A 27,483-nucleotide genomic window follows, 5' to 3' on the forward strand; every position below is an offset into this window, starting at 1 on the left:
TAAACCTTAACCTTTTAACCAGATGGGTGATTCAGTTAGGCTTTTTTTTCTTTTAAACAAAGAAAGAGAAAATCCACTGCCCTTCTGACATACAAAAAACATGTCTTTTTGGTGTTTGACTACATAATCCATTTGTCAGAAAACAGAGCCTCGAGTATATTTCACAAAGGTCATATTTTTCATTTGGTTTATGGAACACTTATAAACTAGGACTCTAAACTGTGATTCCCAAACACAAAACAAAGTCAAAGGTTACAGCATATGTTTTTGTTCCAGCCTCTTCAAATTACTTGCAAATGTATTCAAACACAATGTGAGCAGATACTTTATTTTATTGAAAATAACAGACTACAGAGTCCTGTAAAAAGCAAGGCTGAGGTACATCAAGCATAAACATGGAAAAAATACATTGGTTTAGAAACTCATAAATCCTTATTTGAATCTGCCAACCTGAAAGCCAAGTAAAGCCCGAAAAAACTATTTTTCCTAAATGTTATGTCTGATTAAGCCATACTATTAAATGACAGCTGAACTTTAACATTAATATGATATTATTTAAATAACTGCATGATTTTTTTTTACACTAAAAATGATGAATGATTTTTGGACAGCTCAATTGACAAAGCAAGAAGCCCCTTTAATGAGATTTGACAAAATGGAGACATATGCAGAATATTCGTTACAGCTCATGTCGCAGGACCCTTCCTGGGGAGGCTATGGGTTTTTTTTTTTTTTTAATATTGTCTACAAGCACTGAAGCATCTCTTTCAATTGCCACTTCGTTTCTCCATGGATTTTGAATTTAGCTTTTGTCATTTACATATTACTCTTAATCACAGAATTTTGTATGTTATGGTTCAGAGTTGGAAATATGATAAGTCTGAAATGGAGGCACGAAGTGCAGATATCTTAACCTTTGTCAGCTGGGTATAGAAGGAACTAAGAAAGCTATTTTCTGAAGGAGACTTATGGAGAGATAAAGCTTGCACTGAAGAACAACTTATAAATTCCGTTTGCCAATATTTTCCGAGGCTAGCGATAAATCGGTAACTTCGCTAAAACTTAGGATTTAAATTTTTTTTTTTTAAAGAAATTGGCTTAAACAAATACACAATACAAAAGGCTTGCATATTGTGAAGAGCAACTTAGGAAGGGTCAACTCATATCAACTTCTTGCAGAATATTTTATGAATAACCTATTCCTTAAAACTATCATTCCTAGCATGTCCAATGCCACCCATAATTCGGGTGACTATTCTTTATGGAGCCAACTATAAGTCTAGAAATACAGACAGCATAGTGCTACAAGTGTACAGCTTTGCTGAATAGATAACTCCATGTCCAGGGATTCCATTGGCTAAAACAAGCTTTCTGGTAAATATATTGATTTAAATTCAAGGTGGCTGGAAATCACTGAATATCTTTCTCACCCTCCCTAAAATTCCAAGTAGATTTTTAGGATGTTGCCATTTTTTTTCTTCACACTTCACTTTAAATCCCAGGGCTACATTTCCATAATATTACACCACCCAGGAGAAGCATGCTCAAAACACAATGTTTTTAAAAGAGTGTCTCTAGTATGTTCAAACTAGAATGAATTATTTTAAATTATGCTCCGAGTATAAATTGTATTATAAATATAAAACAATCAAATTTAAACTAACAGGTTAAATCACCTGACTGTATATCCAGAAACAATGGGTGCTGTATCTCCATTAAACAGCCTATTTTTAGAATAGGATAAAAACCGACAAATGGTTCAGCAAAGGGACCACACCTCCAATGCAATTGTACTTATGCCTGTTTGGTGCTCTGTCCCCCTCTGGTGACACCTAGCTCAGCTACAGATTGATGAGTCTGCTACAGCGTTGGCTAAGGGCCATCTAGCTTTTAGCTCATGCAGTAGAGGCTTAAACACTAAGCTTCAGAGGTCCCAGGTTCAATCCCGCCTGCCGACAACCAGGGTCCGTCGGCATTACACGATGGAAAACTATTTTACAGCCAACCTAATTTTTTTCATAGTTTGTGCAAAACTCCTATGCTGAAAACGTCCCTCTCATCTGATTTTTCCTCAGTGAATGCTTGTGCCAACATCAATATTTAGTTTCAAGAGATTCTACTGGATCGTGAGGAAAAAACCATGCAAGTTAGCCAAATGCTGAGATATAATTAAAAATAATAAAGCTGATAGAGACAGAGGTATCCCTACCTTGTCCTTACCTTCGCAACATTCCAGTTAGGATCCTGGAGCTCTTTCCCAAGTTTGCATCTGTTTCTCTAAGCTGAGGAGAAGAAGGTTATATTAAAAATACCACATGCACTCCATTAAGTACAAACAGCAGAGTTCTATTGTACATTGGTTTAATCTTCCTCAGTTTTAGCTCGCATTCAATTCTAGTAAAGCTCTAAAATTTAAGTGTAGATTTTTTTTCCTTACATAAAGATGAAATCTATGAAAGATTCAACAGTGGATGTGACAAAAAGCAAAGGCTCTATAAATAAAGATCTGAGGAATAAAAGGCATTACAGATTAGCATCTATATTTTCCATTGTGTCTCTGTGTGTGTGCGTGTCCTATGAATGTTACCGGGAGTTAAATGAGGGTACCAAGGGACGAGGAGATACTCAAAGGGTTAGCTATTCTTGTTTTTTCACATACTGTTCTTTCAGTTGTTTACATAGATGCTCCAGACAAAGCAATCTGAAGGAAAAACAGTATCACAGAACAATGTCATATGACTGATACAATGGAAAATATATCTTTAAAATATTTTCATAGTGCTTCTACAGCAAAGTTTTACCTATTTTAAATATGAAAGTAGGAACTAATCTTACAGTTTATAGCAACTTTAATTGAAATGGATCCCAAAACACTTTACAGATTGTGCAAACTACTATATATGGGTGTATATGAGATTAAATATATTTAATTATAATTATAACAACTTTACCCACCCCTTTGGTCAAAAAAAGGTAGTGGTTTAACAGTGCTCAGCAACACTACATATCCAAATGAACTTAATTAACTTTCTTGTTACAGAGCTCTATAGTAAACACGGCATTTTAGGCAAATACCAGATTTAAGAGCAGTTTTCAGTCCAAGAAAGGGAGGCTATAGAGTGATTCTCACTATCTCTCTGGCCTAATAAATATTTAAGTATTTTTACCAGTCTGTGCTTCAGAGAGAGGATTCAGACCTAGTTCTTCCACATTGCAGCTAAGTGTCCCGACCATTGGTCTACTGGATATAAGAAGTGGGCCTTGGGTGCCTTCTCCTCCTTGGTTTTGTGAACAGTGCCTAGATCCCCTTGGGAATCTAGCACCAGGTTTCCTTTGTTTTTTTAAGAAAGTGGTTAAAATCAAATTGCCTAAAATCAAAACAAACCTTTCGTTTTGGGTTGAACAAAACATAATTGGCGATGGGTTGAACAAAACATCAAGTTTTGGGTTGAACAAAATATCAAGTAGGACCCAAACGGTTTTTGCTTTTCGCAATTTTCTATTCACCGAAAATGCCAAAAAATGTAGGTTTCAGAGTAGCAGCCATGTTAGTCTGTATTCGCAAAAAGAAAAGGAGTACTTGTGGCACCTTAGAGACTAACAAATTTATTTGAGCATAAGCTTCCGTGAGCTACAGCTCACTTCATCGGATGCATTCGGTGGAAAATACAGTGGGGAGATTTATAGACACACACACACACACACACACAGAGAACATGAAACAATGGGTTTTATCTTTGTTGCAAGGATAGGTTCCTGGGTTAGTGGTTCTGCTGTGTGGTTGCTGGTGAGTATTTGCTTCAAGTTGGGGGGTATCTGTAAGCAAGGACTGGGCTGTCTCCTACGATCTCTGAGAGCGATGGGTCGTCCTTCAGGATAGGTTGTATATCCTTGATGATGCGTTGGAAAGATTTTAGTTGGGGGCTGAAGGTGATGGCTAGTGGCTTTCTGTTATTTTCTTTGTTGGGCCCGTCCTGTAATAGGTGACTTCTGGGTACTCTTACAACTACAATACCCAACTGCTGAAGTGAAGAAACAGATTGATAGAGCCAGAAGAGTTGAAATACTCACCAGCAACCACACACCACGCAACAGAACTGCTAACCCAGGAACCTATCCTTGCAACAAAGCCCGTTGCCAACTCTGTCCACATATCTATTCAGGGGACACCATCATAGGGCCTAATCACATCAGCCACACTATCAGAGGTTCATTCACCTGCGCATCTACCAATGTGATATATGCCATCATGTGCCAGCAATGCCCCTCTGCCATGTACATTGGTCAAACTGGACAGGCTCTACGTAAAAGAATAAATGGACACAAATCAGACGTCAAGAATTATAACTTTCAAAAACCAGCTGGAGAACACTTCAATCTCTCCAGTCACTCGATTACAGACCTGAGAGTGGCTATCCTTCAACAAAAAAACTTCAAAACCAGACTCCAATGAGAGACTGCTGAATTGGAATTAATTTGCAAACTGGATACAATTAACTTCGGCTTGAATAGAGACTGGGAGTGAATGGGTCATTACACAAAGTAAATCTATTTACCCATGTTATTTCTCCCCCGCCCCCACTGTTCCTCAGAAGTTCTTGTTAACTGCTGGAAATGGCCCACCTTGATTATCACCATAAAAGGTTTTCCTCCTTCCCCCCCTCTTCCTGATCGTAATAGCTCATCTTAAGCGATCACTCTCCTTACAGTGTGTATGATAAAACCCACTGTTTCATGTTCTCTATGTGTGTATATAAATCTCCCCACTGTATTTTCCACTAAATGCATCTGATGAAGTGAGCTGTAGCTCACGAAAGCTTATGCTCAAATCAATTTGTTAGTCTCTAAGGTGCCACAAGTACTCCTTTTCTTTTTTTAAAAAATGTAGGTTTCAGGATGCCCCGAAATAGGTATTTTTTTCTTCTTCAATTTTTGGAACTGGCAGTGAATCAAAAACTCAGCTATTTGCACAGCTCTACTGTCTTCTTCATAGACAGACAAGACAACAAATTTGCTAGTTAATCCTGGTTATTTTACCATTGTAAAAAGCACATATCTTAAATTTCAGTATCGGACATCAGATGGGAAGAAACTTCCTCAGTCATTGAGTCCTGTCTCCTAATCTAGCTTTTCTGCACTGACAGCAAAGTCAGGAATAAAGCTCAGCAAAACCTAACAACTGTAGCAAGCCCTTCTTTGAAATGCATTGTAAACTACAACAATTTTCTCTGAAGGGGAACGAGAATAAAAAAACTATAGATACACACATGCACAGACACACAGTGCAGTTGAAATCTAAAGGGGAAGGTGAAAGGAAAACTAGAAAATGTTAAGGTTTTTTTTTTCCAAGTTGATGAGAGAGGACAGTTCTACAACCTGTGTAAGCAGGTGCAAAAATAGAACCGAGGGACTGTTGGTGGGGAATCTTTATACCCTCACTTCTAGATTACTTAGGTCTTTATATTAGAAGCTTGCACATCCCATAGGCTGCTTGGAATGCCTCCATGGCTCATGTGGCAGAGTGAGAGTTAACCACAAGAGAGGGGATTTGTCTGGAAAGTTCATGAAAGAGATGGGTATACATTTATTTATTTTCTAAATTTTACCACACTTCATCCAACATTTACTACTTCATTATAAATTCAGATTTAATGGGTTGCCTGATGATTCAGCAGGTAGGGCAATCAATGCCTTACTGCTATCAGAGACTTCGGTTTGGGAGACCAAACGTATTCTGCGTTATAAATCCATAAAAAGTAAAAGGGCAACTGTAAGCGGGAATCTCTAGATAATGAAGAATTTTCGCTATCATAGGTTACATCCAACAGTACCTAGTGAATACCTAGTACATAAAGTGCATTAAGAACAGCTTCCATTTTCTGATCTTGCAAATATTTACTGTCATGTTTAATACTAACCACTGTGAGTAGTTGCATTCACCACACTTAGTAGTAAATGTCTGCCAGATACGGCCTTTAGTGATGAATGTCTTCTATAATATTTTACAGAATTATTTTGTGGTTATATTATTTAACTAAATGCTACTGAAGAAGAACAAAGTAGAAGGATAGAAATAATTGACACTCCCGTCCCCCACTTTGGATGAAAAGGTTGGAGTTTGTCCCAATGCTTTGTAACCAAGAACCATGAGGTGATAGGTTGTGTGCTTTGTTCTGGGAAGGCCATGTCATGGGTGCTTTATGATGCATAAGGTAAAGTATAGCTGATTCAACTTCTGGAAAACCAGATTAATCCAGTATGACACATGCAACAGAAAAACGTAACTGCTGCAATTTTTTATAAGCTCATTACAAAACCATGTTTTTATCTGTGCCAGAGGTGAACTGTAAGCAAATGTGTGTGTTTTCCTGTTGCTCTTTTATTATGTGTAATGATAGGCTCAAACACAGTGGGTAAAAGAGGGAGGGTAATATGTTGTTTTCCTTCCTTTCTTTTGTGATAAAAAGAAGTTTTCTGCTTTTTAGCTTTAATTATGAGTTCCTAACTTCCCTCTTTTTGCTGGAGGAGTTTGGCAAACCTGAAAGGTAAAATTTCTGCTCAGGGTAGCGATTCTTAGATTGCCACTATCCAGGTTTGACAAAGTTCTCAAGCAAAAGTCACGACCTGGTATTCCTAAGGTAAAAACAAGCAGAAGAAAAGTTAGACCAAATAGGCAAACAGCCTAAGGGAACAATAAAAACGCAACCTCTTCTATTCTGCACTGGCAAAAAACCCAGCATACAGATTTTCAAATCATAAATACACTTATTCTAAAACAAAATATTTCCAAGATAGCTCTTCCTCCATTTCCCTGCTAATACATGAGTTCAGCGATGAGTGCAACAACCAATGACAAAAAAACCCAGCTATGTCAAGCCAGAGAATTCTGTTTTAGCCAATTGCAATGTCATTAGCTGTTGATGTACAAACCTAAAACCTCAAGCATGGCTGGCAAGTGAAAATAAAAATGGACATTCATATAATATGTCTTAGTCATATATTGAACAATCTGTTACAGATTTGGGATACACTGGGGGAAAGAAAACCTATGTTAACTTTTTCTGTGAAATTGGGAAGGATGATCTTGTGGTTAAGGTTTGACAGACTTCCTGTGTGACCTTTGGCAAAATGGGTATAACAGTACTTTCCTTTGGAAGGTGCTTTGAGATCAGAAAATGAAAATCTATACAAGTGCACAAGTTTTAAAAAATTATTTATTTTAAATAATAGGAGAAAGCAGGGAGAAGGAAATAAGTTGGGACTGATGGAGTGGAGTGGTATGGTGGAAATTAGAAAATCTTGTCAGTTTTACTGATAATTTTGTATTAATCCCTGAAACCCATTATTTTTCAGAACCCTGTTCACTCTTGGTAAATTAAGTGACTCTTGCAATGTGGTTTCCATCATTTCCTTGGGAGTCTAGTAAATCTCTGTGGGATATGCTTCCTGATATGCAAACTACATCTTTAATTTCTTAGATCATTCCAAATATTTTTAGTTATGCCCCATATCAGTCTTAAATTAATGCATTCCTTGCCATCTAAAGAGTTTACATTTTTCAAACAGAGGGAAACTATTATAATATCTTTAATGTTTAGCCAAGCTACATACCTTTATCCATACATCTAACTCATTTAAACTTTACTCTAAGTAAATTCAACCAATTAGTCAATATTTTCTCAATAATGAGGGGCTAAGAACTGAATGCAACATTCCAGTTTAGTGTAGTCATACCTGAGTCCTACAGAAATAGTTTATTATCTCCCTGCTCTGTAACATGATGCCTTTGCATGTGTAGTGCAAAGGTATTGGCCACAATGGCCTCCATCTTTGGTCTTTTAACAACAACAATTTAGAAAATGGGATACATAGAGATGTGAGCTAAGATCACAGCCTTCAAGTGGACTTCATGCCACAGACATATACTCTTATATGGATCTAATGGAGATCTGAAAATAGTAACTAAGAGGCATATAATGGGACTGAGTACTAGGAATTTGAGGTCTTCCATTTCTGACAACAGGTCTTTGGATGTCTTATGACTGGAGACTCACCAGTCAGCTTTCTAGGAAAATTTCATTCCTTCTTGACCTTGCTCCAGGCAGGAACAGGAAGAAACAGAAAAAAAAAATTGAGCTTGAAAAAATTCCAAGACACACATTTATCAGGTCTGATTGCAAGATTGGGGCCAATTTCTTCCTTGCAAATGCAGACCCATTGACTTTAATGGGACCACTTGTACTACTCAGAGTTTGCAGGATCATGCCCCTATTGGACTTTTACTTTTTAATAAGTAATGTGGGTTGTGATTACATATCGTGATATAATAGTTGACTTATTTAAGGCTTTAATCAATGTACTGGATTATTTCTGCTTGCACAGTGAACTTGCCCAAAGCACACAAAACCCGAGACCAGCAATTCTTTATAGTCAAACTTACCCTTTCCCGAGAACGCTGGATCTTCTCTCTGTCTTGGCTCAGATTTTCCAACATTTCCTGTCCAATCTGCTCTGCATTAAAAAAATCAAAATATAAATCCTGAAAAATACAGCTTTTCTCTGTAAGCCCCCAACATGCCAGGTTAAATTCTAATAAATATATTTAAAGAAAAAAAGCACTGTAACATATGAGATAGCCTAATCACTCCACCTAAATTCAACGATGAAATCACTAACAAGCTTTAAACGTCTTAAATATCATACACACGAAGAGGTAACAGTCAAACCAGAAGCTGTCACATTGACAGTCTAATGAGATAGTTTAGGCTATAGAGATTCATGTTCACCTTTGGTCTACACAACATTGGCAAGAAGAATTTCATACTTGTTCTGCAGTATGGGAGTTCATACTTCTCACATGTTCTTAACCGTTGTCTCTCCCCTTCTGCTTCTCTTGCTGGGAAATATCAGGAAATTTTTACTAAGAGATACCAGCACAGTTATGGAGATTATGAAACAACAGACTTTAGTGGAATGCTTTTCTTCCTGCACTCCTAACTCCACCTCCTACTAAAATGAAATTCTGTTATTTTAGTGTTAACCCTTCCTCCCCACACAACTGGTGTTCTGCTTTGGTCCACTGATGGCCTAGCATTTCTGGCAAGCTTGGAGATGTGTTCTTCTGGGTCTCTTAGTATTTCTGATAACAGTCACATTAATCAATTGGTTGGCATCATCTCTTGTTTACACTTCGGCTGGTTGTTTCCATAGCCCATGCTGGATTAAATAATTGCAAAATTATGGGAAAAATTCAGGCTTCAAGACATAACACGAAGGCTGTGAACAAGGACAGGACTTTCCTTTTGAAATAACTTTAATCTCATGTTAACCTGAAATAGCTATTACAGATATGCATGTATAAGAAAATAATACCACCTCGTATATAGAAGAGATTTCCATCTCAGAGTGCTATACAAACATTAATTAATCCTCTCTACATCCCCCTGAGGGAAGAAAGTAAATTATATGATCACCATTTTACAGAAGGGGAAACGGATACAATTTGCCTCAGGCCACATAGCAAGTCTGACATAAACAGAAGTTTCTGACTTCCAGTTCTAGGCACATTCCTTTAGGCTGCTCAGCCTACCTGTGCCAAGAAAAGAGTAACCAAATCAAGTATACTGCATATTTCTCTAAATAACAAAAACAATATATTGCTATTGCTATGTTACTGAATTATGAATAAGCAAGATCTTGACATTTGATTCTTACAATTGTAGAAAGAGACTGAATAAGAAAAAAATCAGTTATATATTAACATAGCAATACTTACAATTTTAAATTTTCAGGACATGATCCAACTTTAAGCTGCCTTAAACTTTTTTAAAATATGAGGCAAAGAAATCCTGGACATCCTTTTCTCCCCCCTTAATAATAATTTCAGTGCACAGTGATATATATATTCTGTCAGCTAAAGACCAAAAATATTCATTACAGTCTATATTGCTGGATCCGATGCCAAGTACAGTAAAAGTAAGATAAATATTTCCTCAGATATCTGACCACAAATTGACATCCCCATTATGCTATCTTGTCCCTGCTGGCTTGCAGCTCTTTACTTTTAGCTGTATATACAATGCCTCCCAAAGGTGAAACGTGGTAAGATATGTGGTTACTGAGTTAAAAAGCTGTAAGGTGGAGCACAGCTATACACATGGTAAAGTAGGAAAAGTGACTCCAGACTCATCTGCATGTATGTCTCATAACCCTCTGGATGAAACTATAATGTGCTTATTATCAATCATTATTAAAGCATTTAAAGTCTTGGAATACATAAGAGGATACATATAGTCACTGTATTTTTTAAGAAAAATATATTTTATTTAAAAAGTAAAGTAAAACAATCAGCCAAATTCCAGCAAACTAGTGTCAGCTCTGTGTGTGTGTGTGTGTGTGTGTGTGTGTGTGTGTGTGTGTGTGTGTGTGTGTGTGTGTGTGTGTGTATAAGTTAAAAGAAGAGTCAGGAGAAGATTTTCTTTCAAAGGAAGAAATAAAAAGCACATTGGCTAAAATGGTCTGGTATTTCACAAACAAAACTCAAAAATATCTTTGAAGGATGCAGCTATGTATTTTTATATGCCAACTTAAGAAAGTTACTGTATTTGTTCAAATCTTTTTCTTCCTATCAATGGTATGTTCACCATTGCTTAGCTTTTTATAAGGATTTAGTTTAATTTTCTAACCATCAACGTGACAACAGCATCAATTGTAACTGAGGGTAATCCACCATCACTTTGACAAATAGTGTATTTTCCTCTCATTGCTGATGACTGAAGACATCAATAAATAAGGAAGGACTGCATGTCAGCCAGAATATCACAAAATGAATTGTTGATATGATACTTAGGGATTAAACCTTCAGCCATGAAGTTCAAATTGGCACAGGGGTCCGAGAACTGAGAGAGCTGCATTTCCTTTCCAACAATCTCTACAGATACATAACTGGATGGATCATTAATTTTACAGGAGTTGTTTTACTCTATTTGCACTAAAAGAAAAGGAGTACTTGTGGCACCTTAGAGACTAACAAATTTATTAGAGCATAAGCTTTCGTGAGCTACAGCTCACTTCATCGGATGCATTTGGTGGAAAAAACAGAGGAGAGATTTATATACACACACACAGAGAACATGAAACAATGGGTTTATCATACACACTGTAAGGAGAGTGATCACTTAAGATAAGCCATCACCAACAGCAGGGGGGGGAAAAGGAGGAAAACCTTTCATGGTGACAAGCAGGTAGGCTAATTCCAGCAGTTAACAAGAATATCAGAGGAACAGTGGGGGGTGGGGTCGGGGGGGGGGGGAGAAATACCATGGGGAAATAGTTTTACTTTGTGTAATGACTCATCCATTCCCAGTCTCTATTCAAGCCTAAGTTAATTGTATCCAGGTTTCAGAGTAAATGCATCCGATGAAGTGAGCTGTAGCTCACGAAAGCTTATGCTCTAATAAATTTGTTAGTCTCTAAGGTGCCACCGGTACTCCTTTTCTTAATTGTATCCAGTTTGCAAATTAATTCCAATTCAGCAGTCTCTCCTTGGAGTCTGTTTTTGAAGCTTTTTTGTTGAAGTATAGCCACTCTTAGGTCTGTGATCGAGTGACCAGAGAGATTGAAGTGTTCTCCAACTGGTTTTTGAATGTTATAATTCTTGACATCTCATTTGTGTCCATTCATTCTTTTACGTAGAGACTGTCCAGTTTGGCCAATGTACATGGCAGAGGGGCATTGCTGGCACATGATGGCATATATCACATTGGTAGATGCGCAGGTGAACGAGCCTCTGATAGTGTGGCTGATGTGATTAGGCCCTATGATGGTATCCCCTGAATAGATATGTGGACAGAGTTGGCAACGACCTCAGCCTAGACCAGTCCACACAAGAGATCCACTTCCTGGACACTACGGTGCTAATAAGCGATGGTCACATAAACACCACCCTATATCGGAAACCTACTGACCGCTATTCCTACCTACATGCCTCTAGCTTTCATCCAGATCATACCACTCGATCCATTGTCTACAGCCAAGCGGTACGATATAACCGCATTTGCTCCAACCCCTCAGACAGAGACAAACACCTACAAGATCTCTATCATGCATTCCTACAACTACAGTACCCACCTGCTGAAGTGAAGAAACAGATTGACAGAGCCAGAAGAGTACCCAGAAGTCACCTACTACAGGACAGGCCCAACAAAGAAAACAACAGAACGCCACTAGCCATCACCTTCAGCCACCAACTAAAACCTCTCCAACGCATCATCAAGGATCTACAACCTATCCTGAAGGACGAGCCATCGCTCTCTCAGATCTTGGGAGACAGACCAGTCCTTGCTTACAGACAGCCCCCCAATCTGAAGCTAATACTCACCAGCAACCACACACCACACAACAGAACCACTAACCCAGGAACCTATCCTTGCAACAAAGCCCGTTGCCAACTCTGTCCACATATCTATTCAGGGGATACCATCATAGGGCCTAATCACATCAGCCACACTATCAGAGGCTCGTTCACCTGCGCATCTACCAATGTGATATATGCCATCATGTGCCAGCAATGCCCCTCTGCCATGTACATTGGCCAAACTGGACAGTCTCTACGTAAAAGAATGAATGGACACAAATGAGATGTCAAGAATTATAACATTCAAAAACCAGTTGGAGAACACTTCAATCTCTCTGGTCACTCGATCACAGACCTAAGAGTGGCTATACTTCAACAAAAAAGCTTCAAAAACAGACTCCAAGGAGAGACTGCTGAATTGGAATTAATTTGCAAACTGGATACAATTAACTTAGGCTTGAATAGAGACTGGGAATGGATGAGTCATTACACAAAGTAAAACTATTTCCCCATGGTATTTCTCCCTCCCACCTCACCCCCCACTGTTCCTCTGATATTCTTGTTAACTGCTGGAATTAGCCTACCTGCTTGTCACCATGAAAGGTTTTCCTCCTTTCCTCCCCCTGCTGTTGGTGATGGCTTATCTTAAGTGATCACTCTCCTTACAGTGTGTATGATAAACCCATTGTTTCATATTCTCTGTGTGTGTGTATATAAATCTCTCCTCTGTTTTTTCCACCAAATGCATCCGATGAAGTGAGCTGTAGCTCACGAAAGCTTATGCTCTAATAAATTTGTTAGTCTCTAAGGTGCCACAAGTACTCCTTTTCTTTTTGCGAATACAGACTAACACGGCTGCTACTCTGAAATCTATTTGCACTGCATTTGATGATCTTTTGCCCTTTTTGGGCAAAAATAACAGCGTAAGTTGAAAGATGAGACCTAACGGAGGTGGCTATCAGTTTGAGCATCATAAGTTGAACCCTTGATCTAAGCATCCTATAGTACAGCTCTTCCACTCAGAACGTTCACTAAAATCAATGAGATTTTTGCAGATGCAAGGTCAATAATGTAGAGAAATGCACTGTAGGTAAATGATATAAGGCACCTCTTCACTTTGCTCCAAGACTTCCATGGGCAGGGAAGCAGCAGAGTTAAGCTCTTAAATAGAACCTTTTATCACTTTGATACTATTGCCTTATGTTTACTATCATATTACATTATTTTCCTCATGTCCCTGATGTTTTCCTGCCAGTTCAAACTTTCACCAATCTTAAGAAGCAAATGTATGCATTTAATCCAGGATTGCAGTTTAGATTCTTTCAGACTATTTATCTTGTTGAATCAGTTACTAGGCTACTACAATTACACACAGTGGCCAGTTTTATGAAGTACATTGTGGTTCACATGCAGGCATTTAGGACCAAGACTAGAAACCAAAGAGCTGTCAGATATTGTAAATGTGCTGTATTCATGGAGCCTTATGTCAAGACTGTAAGCTCTTTTGATCTTAAACTATTTTGGGGGGGGAGGGGAAGGGGTGTGCATACACGTACATGGGATTCCCAAAACCAATCAGTAGATGCTGCTGTAACGCAAATAAATCATCGTAATGTAAAACTGACCTAGGCCAAGTGAGTTTCTGAAAGTGACATACAATTATGTTCTAAAAATTACAGCTAAAACATCCCAAAGCAAAGGGGTACAAACAATTATACCACTATAATTCATGTACTAATTGAAACAAGGCAAGAACAGTCAATACACACATCACAGCATAGCTTAAGAATGAGAGAATGAACAATAATAATAATAATAATCATCATCATCTACAATCCCGCACAAAGAAAGTCATAATTGAGCATTAGGCTTAAAAGGACAACAAGTATCAGGCTTCCCAGGCCACACATTTGATTTTGCCTTGAAGCTGTTAAAATCAGGTGGGGGGACACTAACCACTTCATCAATGAGCAATTTGACAGTACCACTCTTTTTTGGTGTGGCCCTTATCAAATGATGCTTAATTCTATATGGGCAGGTTGTGCAAGCAAGAAGATGATATCACTTCCCAAAGTTTTGCACATGATCAGATGCATAAATAAAGATGCTGTGATAGGATATGGTTGAAGTTGTGAAATGAATAGTCATGTTCATGGAAACCCCATTCAAAAATAGGGGTGGGAAGTAGTTACTAAATAAAGAAAGGAAAAATCTGCAGGAAAAGTATTTATACTTACAAGGGTCTAACAGGATATTGAGAGAATGGAAAGAAAAAAAATAAAAATGAAAACACATACACAGTTATTTGAAAGCATCCCTTTAACAGAGAACCTACGTCATAGATTTAATACTTTTTTTTCTGCTGGAGTCTATTTTCTTTTTCATGCATAAAGAAAAACCAAGAATCCTTCCATGGAATTTATAAAATGCATATTTATTTATCCAACAGACTGGAAAGGCTCATTCACAGCTATACTGGTCTCTTGGGTAAATACATTAGTCATTCTTTAAAAATGTGTATTATTGACTTGAGTGATTAGAGAGGCTCTTTCAAAATCAGTCTAGCCTGTAAGGTAAATAAATGCTTAAGTGGTTTGAAACCAAAGAAAACAAGCAAGCAAAAATTGTGTGATGTGCCTGATGCATGGTATTACATCAGCATTAAAAAGAACAAAACAAGCTGGATAGGACATCAGTTAGTGCAGTTTTGTGGGTGTTTGCATGTGAAAGAGAGCTATGCATACATATGACTTGTACATATTTTCCAAGGATGCAATTTATATACAGATAACCTCTTAAATCAGCTATTTCCAACCTTACTAAAATGGAGATTTATAATATAAGACAATGTATGTTTTACACAGTATCTTTCATATCAAAATGTCACCCGTGTGTGGTATATTCCTGCACTTATCAGTAAAACGCAGCACACGTCTTGATGTGATAAAAGAGTTGACGATAGGCGTGACCAAATTATGGGGAGAATGCTAGATGGCTTGTTCAATAAGACTTCACATTTGTGTTTTACATACAATACACAGACTTACTAGACATACAAACAGAGGTGGGAGAGGGACACAGACGGACCACAGAGTGGGATGTAAAGATAATGTTAAAGAATTAAAAAGGATGTTCAGATGGTTAGGTCAGAGAGGTAGAAAAGCTGCCACCTATGGTAGAGAGGAAGAGGGAAGAGATAGAGGGGAAGTCTTCGTCCCCATTTCAGGAAAGCACCTAAGCACATGCTTAAGTGGCCTTCTTAAATACAGATGATTTCTGGAATCAGGACTTAAAAAGAAGCATATATCAAATCTGTGAAAGATCCTGAAATAGAGATGTATTTGTAGTGAGTACTGAAATGACAGAAACCCAGTTAAGATCTTTGAGTGTGGGGGCATTTTCTTTCAAGGTCTGCAAAATGGGGTATACTGGTCCTTTAAGAGCAGAAGGTGCAGAAGAATTTGTTTGAATCCACAAAGGCTCAGGAAATGGCTCTGTAGCAGAAAAGAGGAATTAGCAGTTGGATGGAGGCAAAACCCCATGAACCATTCCTTTAAAGCGTACAGGATCAGAGCTCCCTTCTTCTTTCAGCCAATCAGGAGAAGTTTTCTCTGCAGCAGGGCAGTATATAGAATGCATTTTCCCTCAGAAAAAGGGGAGACACTGAAAAGAGAAGGAAGCCAGAGAGTTAAATTCTAGGGGACACAGCTATGATAAGTGACCCTTGGTAGAGCAGCGAAGAACTCCATGTGGATGCCAGAAGAGCCAGAGATAAGTTGAACCTCTGAATTGCAGTAATGGACTGTTTGGAATGATTTTGGGCATTCAACCAGACCCAGATGGAGGGTGGTCGGACTAATAAGAAAGGCTGTGGGGGACCTGAGAGGGGCCCTGAAGAGGTAGAACCGAGGGAGGTTGCTGCAAAGGGAATTCTTGCTGTGAGGCACCGCTCAAGTGGTGGCAACCCTTTTATGGTATGGTTGTCACATTTTGGTCAGGTTAAAATTGGGAGAGTTTGGACTTTGGGAGTATTAAAGGGAGGGAATTACAGAAGACGAAAACATCAATAAGAATTTCTGCAAAAAGTCATGTTACAAAATATTATATGTGAGCAGTGTTTCAGAGGTGACAGCAAGCAATTTTATAGACTTAGAAAATATACTGTAGGAAGCAAAAGAGTTCAGGGTTGAGTGAAAAGGTACCTGATAGCAGAAAGTGAATTAAAAAAAAAATGCTGACATCTTTAAGTATGGTTACATAAGTAGAAGCCTTATAAATGTACACGTTTGCAGTTTATATATGAAATATATATATTTCATTAGAAGAGATAACAATGAGAGAAAGTCATTTTGATCTTTAAGTCATTAGATGACAAACAGGTTATTACTGATAAATCAACAGGTAATGGTTATAAGTCAATAGAGAGAATATTTGTAAAACATTAAAAGAATGCAGCATAGTGAAATGAGAAAGTTATGCTATTCAAATGACTAAGTATCTGCAGTAAATGGGATGCTGATGGGTACATACAGGAAAAAACAGAAGTCCAATTGTTATTATATACAACAGGGCCCTGGTTAGAGTATATCTTAGAAAGGATACTTAATATCACCTTTGCTAAGGTATGAAAAGGACAACCACAAAGTTTTGTGCTTTCATGACTTCAGTTACAAGACAGGGTAAAAGAAGCTGCCTGGTTGGTCTCACTGTGAAAGCAAAACAAAAATAAAAAAAAGTCCCAACCCAATTCCCAATCCACCTTAAAAATGCAAACCTCTTTAAAATAAAAACGTTACATGAATTGAGATGAAAATTCATAAAAATCACTTTATTGGTCAACAGCAAAAAACATGGTATTTTGATCTCGAGATCAGGGAAACCAAAAATTCAGACTTTCTGCTTTCTACAACGGATAGCAAATATGGAAGAAAAGGTACATGAGAAAGAGGCTAGACAACATCAATACCTTTAGGAGTGAACTGCAGCAGTTTAAAACCAATGCTTCCTCTCCTCCCCCTCACTCTTTCGGGAGTGGCTAAACATCTGAATGAGAAGTAATAGGAAATGGCAGGTGAGAAGGGAGGAGGAAGAGAGATGACATGAGACAGGCCTGGTAACTTCACCTCTAGTAGCCTCTTCTTTTTCTAGGGCTTCTTACCTTTTCTAAAATTCTAACATATATCAATCTACTGGGATAAAAAGTACCCATTTCTCACTAACTGATAATTTTTCTGTCTACTTTCATCACACATCTATCTATCTTAGCTCACTTGCTAACATCCTCACGGAATCATTCATAGGAGGTGGCAGGCTTTGATTCGACTGTGGGCTTACCTATACTGAAGTCCAGCCATTGTTCAAGCTATATGCTAGTTCAGTAATATTCATCTGCTCCAAAATCCTCTTTTCAAATGTTCTCCTCCCCTCTTGGAGCAACTGTTCAGAAAAGTACCTTGCCCAGTGCAATAAGACAAATAAATATCCTGCTATCCCATTTAAAGTCTCTAACTTAAGTGAAGTTGGAATTAAGTCACAATATTTTTTTTCTCACTTATTTTTCCTTTCTATTATTCTTAGTGGAAGGGACTGACCTAACCACGTTAGACACTCTGTCGTCCTCTCTTTATCCAGACAACAGGTACAGTTCAGGTAGTGCATGCTGCTCTATTAAGGTACCTTCCAGACTGCACTACCTCTTGGGCTGAAAGAGCAGTTCATTCAATTCTTGATTTCTCTGCTCAGACTGCCTCAAAGGTGGCAAAATAGTCACAATTCTGATCACATTTAGTCTGTGCCGAGGACACCTCTCCTCTAGGAATTGGACCAAGACTATCCCCTAATTTCACCCAGATCTCCAAGCAGCCATGAGATGACAGTGAATTGTGGCTACGTCTAACCTAGGCTGAATTCAAACAGGTAAATTCAAACTCCACGTTCCTTTATTCAACAACTTCATATGAAGTAACAGGCAATGCAACCAATTATTTTGGACCCTGAGTATTGCAGCCTGCAAAGACTTAAAACGGGTGTGACTGTACGGGCAGGCAACTCATATGCCAATTTCTGCATCTGGCAGCTTGAGGCTCTGAAAATCATAAGGCTGGCTCAACCTCTACAGCTCAGTTATCTTCAATGCAATAAACACAATTCAAGGCACATAAAATTTAATGCAAAATAGGTTAGGCCCAGTAGGCTCACCGGCAAGCAGAAATCAAAGTCAGTTACCCTATTAAAAGGGCAGAAGCATCTTGGAAAGACAAAGACACATTTTAAAGTTAAGGAGTGGGAGAGAGATTTTTAATACATATCCAAATACACAACATACAAACAATGCTAAGTGAAAACAACATGGCCCACAAATATTTGACTTTCAGGTACTTTGTCTGCATTGATATTCATTGTGTGCTTTTTTAATTATTAAAGGAACCATTTCTGAGGCTCAAATAATAAGAACTGGTGTTCTCTTAGTGTTTCTATTTCTCGATAGAGGAAAAGTCAAGAAAAGACTATATCTTATGTTATTTCAGACCCATAAATGGCTCCTTGAAGCAAAAAGAGCTCTTAAAAAACAAATCCAAAATCAAGTATCAAGATATTTAGGTTTATTCAGATTTACCCTTATACCATTATATTAAAAGACTCATACTGATATATTAAAAGATTTATCCTGCGTAATCTGAATCTAGAGCCTTATTAGAAAGTCAAGAATGCTGGGAACACAAGCAAGCATTCTCTGCATGTTTGATCTTTACTACTTCCATAGGTAAAGATAGCTTTTTAACTGGACTTACACTCCTCAGCAATACATATTGAATGTGAAAGGAGAATATATTTCTTGCTGCACCCACATTCATATTTAAATGAAAAATAAGATGCTGGACTTTAGAACAAAACAAAACAAAAGGATTATTTATGAATCACATTATAAATTATTATTGTAAATTATGTTTCAAACCAAAAACTGTGGATATTTATTCTGTGCAAAAATAAAGCCATGCTAAAAATTACATGCAATAAAAAAGAAAATTAAACAAAAACTTTTCTTATACATTGGAGAGACCACAAGGCAAGTGAATAGCTCAGCAATAGGAGCTAGCTACAGTGAACTAACTCTTTGAATACGAATTAGCAGCGCGTAATCGCAGCATATTTATGAGGCCTTTTGCCTGGTTCTTTTCTCCTGTGAATGCTGTATTATTCATTGCATGTGCCCTGACCCCCGTGCGCTCCTGTTCTGACAAATCATACTTGATTAAGACAAATCTTTATTAGTTAGCTAGTCAACTTCCCCATTTATCATTTGCAAATCCCATTCTCCTTTTTGAGTACAGTAGAAATAACTGAGACCATTTTCCCCCATATAAAAATGAAATGCTTGTTACTGACAATAAATGCAAACAAAAGCCCGGGAATCAGTAATAGACAAAACAAAGGTTTAATAGGTATAAATTACCAACATGGCAAAACGCTAACACAAGGGCATATGTTAGCAGGGCTGAGGAAATGTTTATTAGCTAATCCTTTCAATAGATTCCCCACTTCCCCATACCCACTAAACTCTTTCTTGAAAACAAAATGCCATGTATTCAAACTGCATGCAAAGTTCAAATCTCAAAGTACTGAGGTATGTGAGTTGCGTATTTTTTTTTTAAGATGCTGAGTAGAAGAGATTTTTACCAAAAAGAAAAATCTTTTAAAAGTGGAGGCAAAATGAATTCAAAATTATTCATGAACCTTCAGCTCCATGTGCAAATGTAAGAGGCAATTTTTTTACAACTTCAAGAAGGTGGCAATTTTTTAAAACTTCAACATAATGTTAGTGTATTCAGCATGTATTTTACAACTGGAAAAAATCTGTGATGTCTAATGCATGCCATTTTACTCATGAGAGTGGCTTTTGCTCAGAAAACAGAAAGATGTCCCTTCCATCCATCAGCGCCCTGTGTCTGGAAATGTCACGCCTCCATTTGCAAATGGAAGGATGAGGATTACAGATGATAGATGGTCCAGGAATTAGGTTGCTACAACAGGACTGTGGAGATGTAGGTTCTATTTTCTGCTCTTCCATAGATTTCCAGTGTGACCTTGGGTGAATCACTAAGCTTCTCTTTCCTCAGTTTCCCATCTGTGAAATGGAGATAAAAGTTCTGCCCTGCTTCACAGGGGTGTTGTGAGGATAAATACATTAAAAAATTGGGAAGCACTCAGATATTATGGTAATAGGGGCCAAAGGTATTGAAGATAAATAGAAATGTATCATTAAATCAGTGATGTAGAACAACTAGTTGACAAATAATTAGTCTATAAATAAGCAAATACTACTAGTGAATTCAATAGGAGTAACATATCTGTGGACAGGAGTACCTGTGGCACCTTAGAGGCTTACACATTTATTAGAGCATAAGCTTTCGTGGGCTACAGCCCACTTCATCAGATGCATCGAATGGAACATTTAGTAAGAAGATAGATATATATAGATATATATATATACACACACACACACAAGGTGGAAGCTGTCATACAACCTGTAAGAGGGTAATTAATTAAGATGAGCTATTATCAGCAGGAGAAAAAAAACTTTTGTAGTGATAACCAAGATGGCCCATTTAGACAGTTGACAAGAAGGTGTGAGGATACTTAATATAGGGAAATAGATTCAATATGTGTAATGACCCAGCTACTCCCAGTCTCTGTTCAAACCCAAGTTAATGGTATCTAGTTTGCATATTAATTCAAGCTCAGCAGTTTCTAGTTCGAGTCTGTTTTTGAAGCTTTTCTGTTGCAAAATTGCCACCCTTAAATCTTTTACTGAGTGGCCATCTTGATTATCACTGCAAAAGTTTTTTTCTCCTGCTGATAATAGCTCATCTTAATTAATTAGTCTCTTACAGTTTGTATGGCAACTTCCACCTTCTCTGTATGTATGTGTATATGTGTATATATATATATATATATATATATATATATATATATATTTTCTTACTATATGTTCCATTCTATGCATCCGATAAAGTGGGCTGTAGCCCACGAAAGCTTATGCTCTAATAAATTTGTTAGTCTCTAAGGTGCCACAAGTCCTCCTGTTCTTTTTGCGGATACAGACTAACACAGCTGCTGCTATGATATCTGTGGATGGCAGGCACAATTGCTCTTCTATATATATTTATATTTTTCTGTTTGGACAATTGGGACTTTTTCAAAGTTTATTTATTCTGCGAACAGCTAAGGATCTCTCGTTTTCATGGCACCTCCCTATTTTTCTATAAAATTATATTTAAAACATTAATTAGAGTCTGCAATTGATTAGTATTATATCATCAAAAAACTTCACACTTAGAGTGAAATTAACCCCAGCAAATGCATCTGTGCACCACTTTCACAGTACAGTTCTAATGACACCTTCTCACTCTAACATTCTGTTTTTTATCTGTACTCAGAGTCAACTCTGCTTACTTTAATGACAGAAGTAAATTTATTGTTTAGTCTTTCGAAGTCAACACTGCTATGGGAGAGGGAGTTTCACATATCTGCAGAATTGTGAGCTAAATTCCTATTGCAGGGCATATTCTGTCCTCAGTTACACTTGTGCAAACACACTGGAGACAACTAGTTTCTTCAGTGTATCCCATCTAAACAAAATGGGGTTACAGAGGTATAAGAGAGTGGACTTTGGCCTGCTAAATCTTAATCAGTGGGGATGATATGAGGGAAAAAAACAACTCCGCTTGAGCTAAAGATCCAATCTGAGTTTGTAGAGCTGGACATGGCGGGGGGGGGGGGGGGAGGGCGGCGGAGAGAATCTCCTTTTACTGTTAACATTTGTTCTGGAAAACTGAGATGCAAATATTTTCTGAGACGCAAATATAGACTCCTCCATAATGCCACTTTTCAGAGTAGAATCAAATTTTAGGAACAACATCTTAAGCCCTTCACATGGGGTCTAAGAGCTGTGCGGCTAGAGTTCTATCAGCCCTTCGCTAATTGATTTTTGGCATCTGCTGTTGCTAAGATTTGCATTTTAGAGTAAGTCTACACAGCATTGGGAAGTGTGATTCCCAGCTTTGGTGAACACACACCCATTAGTTTTGCTCCAGCTCATGCATTTAAAAATAGTAGTTTGGCTGTGGTGGGGTTGGGTGGGACTATACTCCAACAGCTAGCCTGAGCCACCATCTGAGGTACTGTACTACAACCACACTGTATTCGTAATCTGCTAAACTCAAGTAGAGTGAGTGTTTGTATGTCTACCTGAGCTGTGTAGTCATATCCTTAGGGATCTTGTCAGATCCACATTGCTGCTACATGCTCACATGGCAGCTGTTTTAAAGGGTGCTTTTTTTCCAATAGGTGTCTAATAAGACAAGTGTGACTGCTTTCTTCTGATGCTAGCTGGCAATGCTTATCCAGACCCTTTGTCATCTCAAGATTAGATGAGCTGTAGTTGAGGCTACACTTTGGCTTCATTTAGAAGTTCCAGCTTGTCCAGAATGGAGCAGCCTGCTTATTAAGCAGCAGTTTTAGTCTAGCGCATGTATCGCTCATGATCGTTGGGCTGCATTGGCTGTGGGCAGGCTCCCGGTGGCAATTCAAGGTGTTGGGTTTCCCTTTTGAAGCCCTAAAATCGGTTTCGGTAAGGCTTACTTGAGAGACAGCCTCTCTCTTTGTTCCAAACCTCTTTAGTTACAATCAGCAGAGGCAACTGTGCTGGAGCTGCCATTAAATAAAAGAGAAAGAAATGCCAGCAGGCCATTGTCTGTGAGGGACACTCAATTGGACTAAAACACATCTCCCATTCTCCTGGTTCACCAGAATTCAGATCCGTTAACTTCCAGGACATGCAATAAAAGTCCTCTTTTCCCCATGCACACTCAGAATGGGTCAGAATGAGGAAGGAGGTTGTTATTTTGTTTTGTTGTGCTCCAACAGTGATGGAGTGGTATGACAATTGCAAGCTTGGCTGGCAGTAGATTCTAGTGATCCAGTGTCATCAATAATCGTTCTAGTTGTTCCTCATATATACACTTTATAATATCAAACCATATCAATAGTTATATTCCTTTGAGGTTGATACATTTTGTTTTGCTGCATTGTGTGGCTACTTAGAGAAACACAACCTGACCTGGCAAGGTGTTGAGTACACTGATTTTCATTCATGCTCAGCACCACAAAATGATCAAGCCCACAATGAGACAATGTCTGAACCAGGTAGAGAACCCAGGACTGCTGACTCCCACTCCTAGACTCAAACTGCCTCCAACTGGAAACAATCAAGTTAGTTACAAATATATTAAATCAGCTGAAGATGGTAAAATGCCCAGAGATTATTATTGCCATTTTTGGCTATTTAAGTCTTCAGCACCATTTTCTAAATATATCTACAGATATACATATTTTTCTAGTGAAATATAAAGGACATAATGACAGAGTGAAATGTATTTTATGGTCTACATATTTCCAATACAATAAATTCTAATTTGGAATATGTTTTCAGTTGAAAAAATGGTAAGATTTTAAAACAAAAAATAAGTAGCGTGTTCTCATCAACTACAGCACATTACACTTCATCTTAGAAAAAATTACCAAACTATTTGTTCACCACAAAATATTATAATTATGCAATTATCATTAAATTGGTAAATCACTGCAGCCTGACATTTTAATATAAACACCCAGTTTACAAACACAACTTTGCTGAAAATTTTCAAAATGTGTTAAACTGATGTCAGTGTCTCAGTAATTTCACAGTTTAAAAACAGTTAGAAATATAATGACTACACTACACTTGATTAAAGCATTTACAGCTCTAATCAAAAACTGACAGCAAGATCAAAGATGTTAACTTAAATCTTTCTTCTAATTATGTTTAAAATGCCACACCTCAGGCCTGTCTCTCCTCTTCTTTTTCAAACCAAATTCTGCTTAAGAAAGATCTAACACTTCTTAACAGTTCATTATCCAATAAAACTATTCAAAGCTTAAAAGCAATCTACACAATTAGTCAGGACCTCAGGGAGTCCACCGGTAGTCTTTATTACAGGGCTTCATATTAAAACACCTTAATTATATTTGTCAAATGGATTTCATTAAAACCCATCGTCACTTTAATTTTCATATTTTGACAGTGCTGGCATAGGCATTATTACCACCTGCCAAGCTAGGAACCACAGCAAAATTATCAAATTCCTTCAAACACTAAGCAGTTTCTTTTTGTACCTGAATGATGATTTCCCCCAATTTGGTGAATGTACCACAATTAAGAAGAAGAATTAAAATTACACAAGACGCACAAACTACAAGTGTGTTGCAGGTGTGCAAATAGGAAGCTGTATGAATATGTGGTTGCCAGCAACACTTTATACAAAGATAAGACATATACACGGATGTGCCCGTGAATAATAAAGACAAGACATCAAACGGAATGCACCATTATTTAATCAAATGACAACCATCATGACTTGAAAACAGAGGACATTTCAACTACTTTTTGTTATAGTCATTCAACACAACTTATACAGGTTTGTGGTCATCTATGGTAACCTCATTTTTACTTTAGAGATGATTCATTTACAGTACCAGCTGTCTAAACATTACATAATTAAAAAAAAAACTTTTTTCCTATCTACATACTGACGAATAGCAGAGTGAAATTGTGTCTCATGTTTATGCTACTTTTCTAATTCAGTTTTTATATATCTATCTTTAGTTTTGTCTATCATCACTGCAGTAACTAAGCATACTTAACAATTACTTGTAGTACAAAAACTTGGCACTGGTATTTATATAACTATATCACTATTGTCATATGTGATGCATAAGAAAGTTCCCTTTTTGTTTTCTAAAGGATTGCACTGGCAGTTGTAGACAAAACAGCAATTACTAGTGTTTTACTTAAATATTGTGACTAAGTTCCTCTTCTACCTTGGTGGGTCTTGCGCTTATTGGCGGATTTGCTCGCCTTGGAGCTTCATGGCAGCCCTCAGTTTGGCCGTTTTCGTGAACCCACAGTCCAGGTCAACTCCTCCTGTGTCTGATCAGGAGTTGGGAGGTTTGGGGAGAACCTGGCCCGCCCTCTATTCCGGGTTCCAGCCCAGGGCACTGTGGAATGCAGCTGTCTAGAGTGCCTCCTGGAACAGCTGTGCGACAGCTACAACTCCCTGGGCTACTTCCCCATGGCCTCCTCCCAACACCTTCTTTATCCTCACCAGAGGACCTTCCTCCTGGTGTCTGATAATGCTTGTACTCCCCAGTCCTCCAACAGTCTGCATTCTCACTCTCAGCTCCTAGCGCCTCTTGCTCCCCGCTCCTTACACGCGTACCACAAACTGAAGTGAGCTCCTTTTTTAAACCCAGGTGCCCTGATCAGCCTGCCTTAATTGATTCTAGCAGCTTCTTGATTGGCTGCAGGTGTTCTAATCAGCTTGTCTGTCTTAATTGTCTCCAGAAGGTTCCTGATTGTTCTGGAACCTTCCCTGTTACCTTACCCAGGGAAAAGGGACCTACTTAACCTGCGGCTAATATATCTGCCTTCTATTGCTCTCCTGTAGCCATCCAGCCCGACCCTGTCACAATATGCCGAGTGAAATTCATTCCTGATGCAATTCCCTTGGCTTCAACAGATACGTTAGGGACCATTTTGGCCCACAATAGATAATAATAGGATGCAGACTGCAAGTGAAGAAAAAACAGAATATTTTTCTTTCTTCATATAATCATAGTAGGAAATAAGAAATAAAGAGGTTTTTGCCATATTTGTAACACATTTTGCTACTTTGTACAAAGGTCTCAAGAGTAATGATCTCCTGGTGTTATATTTTAAGACTTATTAAATGTTCTTGGATTATTGTGGGTAAAACTATGGGATTTTAAAGAACCTGTTTAAAATGACAATTAGATCCCCCCCACTTAAGAAAAAAATATTCTACTTAGTTTTTTTACTAAGTAGTAGGGTATAATAAGGGCCCTTGTTCTTCCTGAGAAGATGGCTTAAATCTCTACCAGTGTGTGTGAGAGAGGTTAGCGAGTGCTGCCGGTTAACATAAGACCACAGGTTCCTTAGATATTATTCACCACGCTCTTTTTTATTGCAATCTTGTCTTCCTTGGCTTCCATGACTCTGTCCTCCCTATTCTCCTCCAATCTCTCTAGTCATTCTTCAGTATATCTTTAGGAAGATCCTCCTTCTAATGCATCCTCCCACTTTCCGTGGGAGTTCCATGAGCTCTGTCCTTGGTCCCCTTCTCTTCTCCCTCTATACCTTATCTCCAGGTAACCTCATTCACAAACATAAATTAAATTGCCGTGTCTATGCTGACGATTTGTAGATCCACCACTCTACTCCACACCTGTTTCCTTTTGTTAAAACTGAAATATTGGTTGTCTTTCTCGCATTAGAAGATGTCTAGTCATCAGCTCAAGCTCAACATGGCTGAAACATCCTCCTCTCTACCTCCTTTCTCAATCACTCTGGACATTACCATCATCCTGCCTGTCACTTAAGCTTGAAACCCAGGCATCATCTTCCATTCATGACCTCTCTCTAGATCCTCATATCCAGGCTGTGTTAAAACTTGCAGGTTCCTTCTGCATAATATCTCAAAAATACGGCCTTTTCTATCCACCTACACAGCTAAAACTCTCATGCAGGCTCTCCTCTCACATATTGGTTATTGAAACTTCCTTCTCTCTGGCCTTGAAAAATGCACTCTTATCGTGTTCATATCCATTCAGGATCCTGCTGCAAAAATTATTTTCCTAGCCTGTTGCATTGACCATGTCATCCCTCTCTTTCTCTCTCCCCACTGGCTCCCTCTTCTCTACTGGCTCAAACATAAGCCACTTATCTTTACTTGCAAGACCCTTCCATGGCCTATCCCTAACCTCTCCTTCACTGTTGAGATATCAATGCTCTTCTCTGATCTGCAATGACAGAAGCCATCACTGTCCACTTGTTATATTTTCAGACAAGCACTTTCATGCTTCACCTTCAACAGACAAGCTCTTATGCTACCCCATCATGTTGGGAGAAGTTCCTTGTAAACACCCATAAAGCTAATTCACTTGCCTCCTTCAAATCCCTCCTCCAAACTCTCCTTTGCTACAATAACTACAAAAAACTTGACAATAGCTAG

The 27,483-nt window shown here is 38.2% G+C and overlaps 1 protein-coding gene across 17 annotated transcripts in view; it reads right to left on the bottom strand.

Annotated features, from left to right (window-relative positions):
- VTI1A (vesicle transport through interaction with t-SNAREs 1A) overlaps positions 1–27,483 on the bottom strand; it is a 362,693-nt gene that overhangs the window by 141,842 nt on the left and 193,368 nt on the right. For 15 of the 17 annotated variants that reach the window (XM_043519147.1, XM_038410869.2, XM_038410868.2 and 12 more), the window contains 2 exons: positions 8,441–8,511; positions 2,221–2,282 (listed from right to left, as the gene is read on the bottom strand). In XM_043519147.1, coding sequence (XP_043375082.1) covers positions 2,221–2,282; positions 8,441–8,511 — 133 coding nt within the window. Of the gene's footprint in view, positions 1–2,209; positions 2,283–8,440; positions 8,512–27,483 lie in introns of all 17 variants that reach the window. The other 2 variants (XM_038410870.2, XM_038410871.2) reach the window with 1 other exon arrangement.

Source organism: Dermochelys coriacea, chromosome 7 (genome assembly GCF_009764565.3).
Source record: "Dermochelys coriacea isolate rDerCor1 chromosome 7, rDerCor1.pri.v4, whole genome shotgun sequence".
Taxonomy (NCBI): domain Eukaryota; kingdom Metazoa; phylum Chordata; order Testudines; family Dermochelyidae; genus Dermochelys; species Dermochelys coriacea.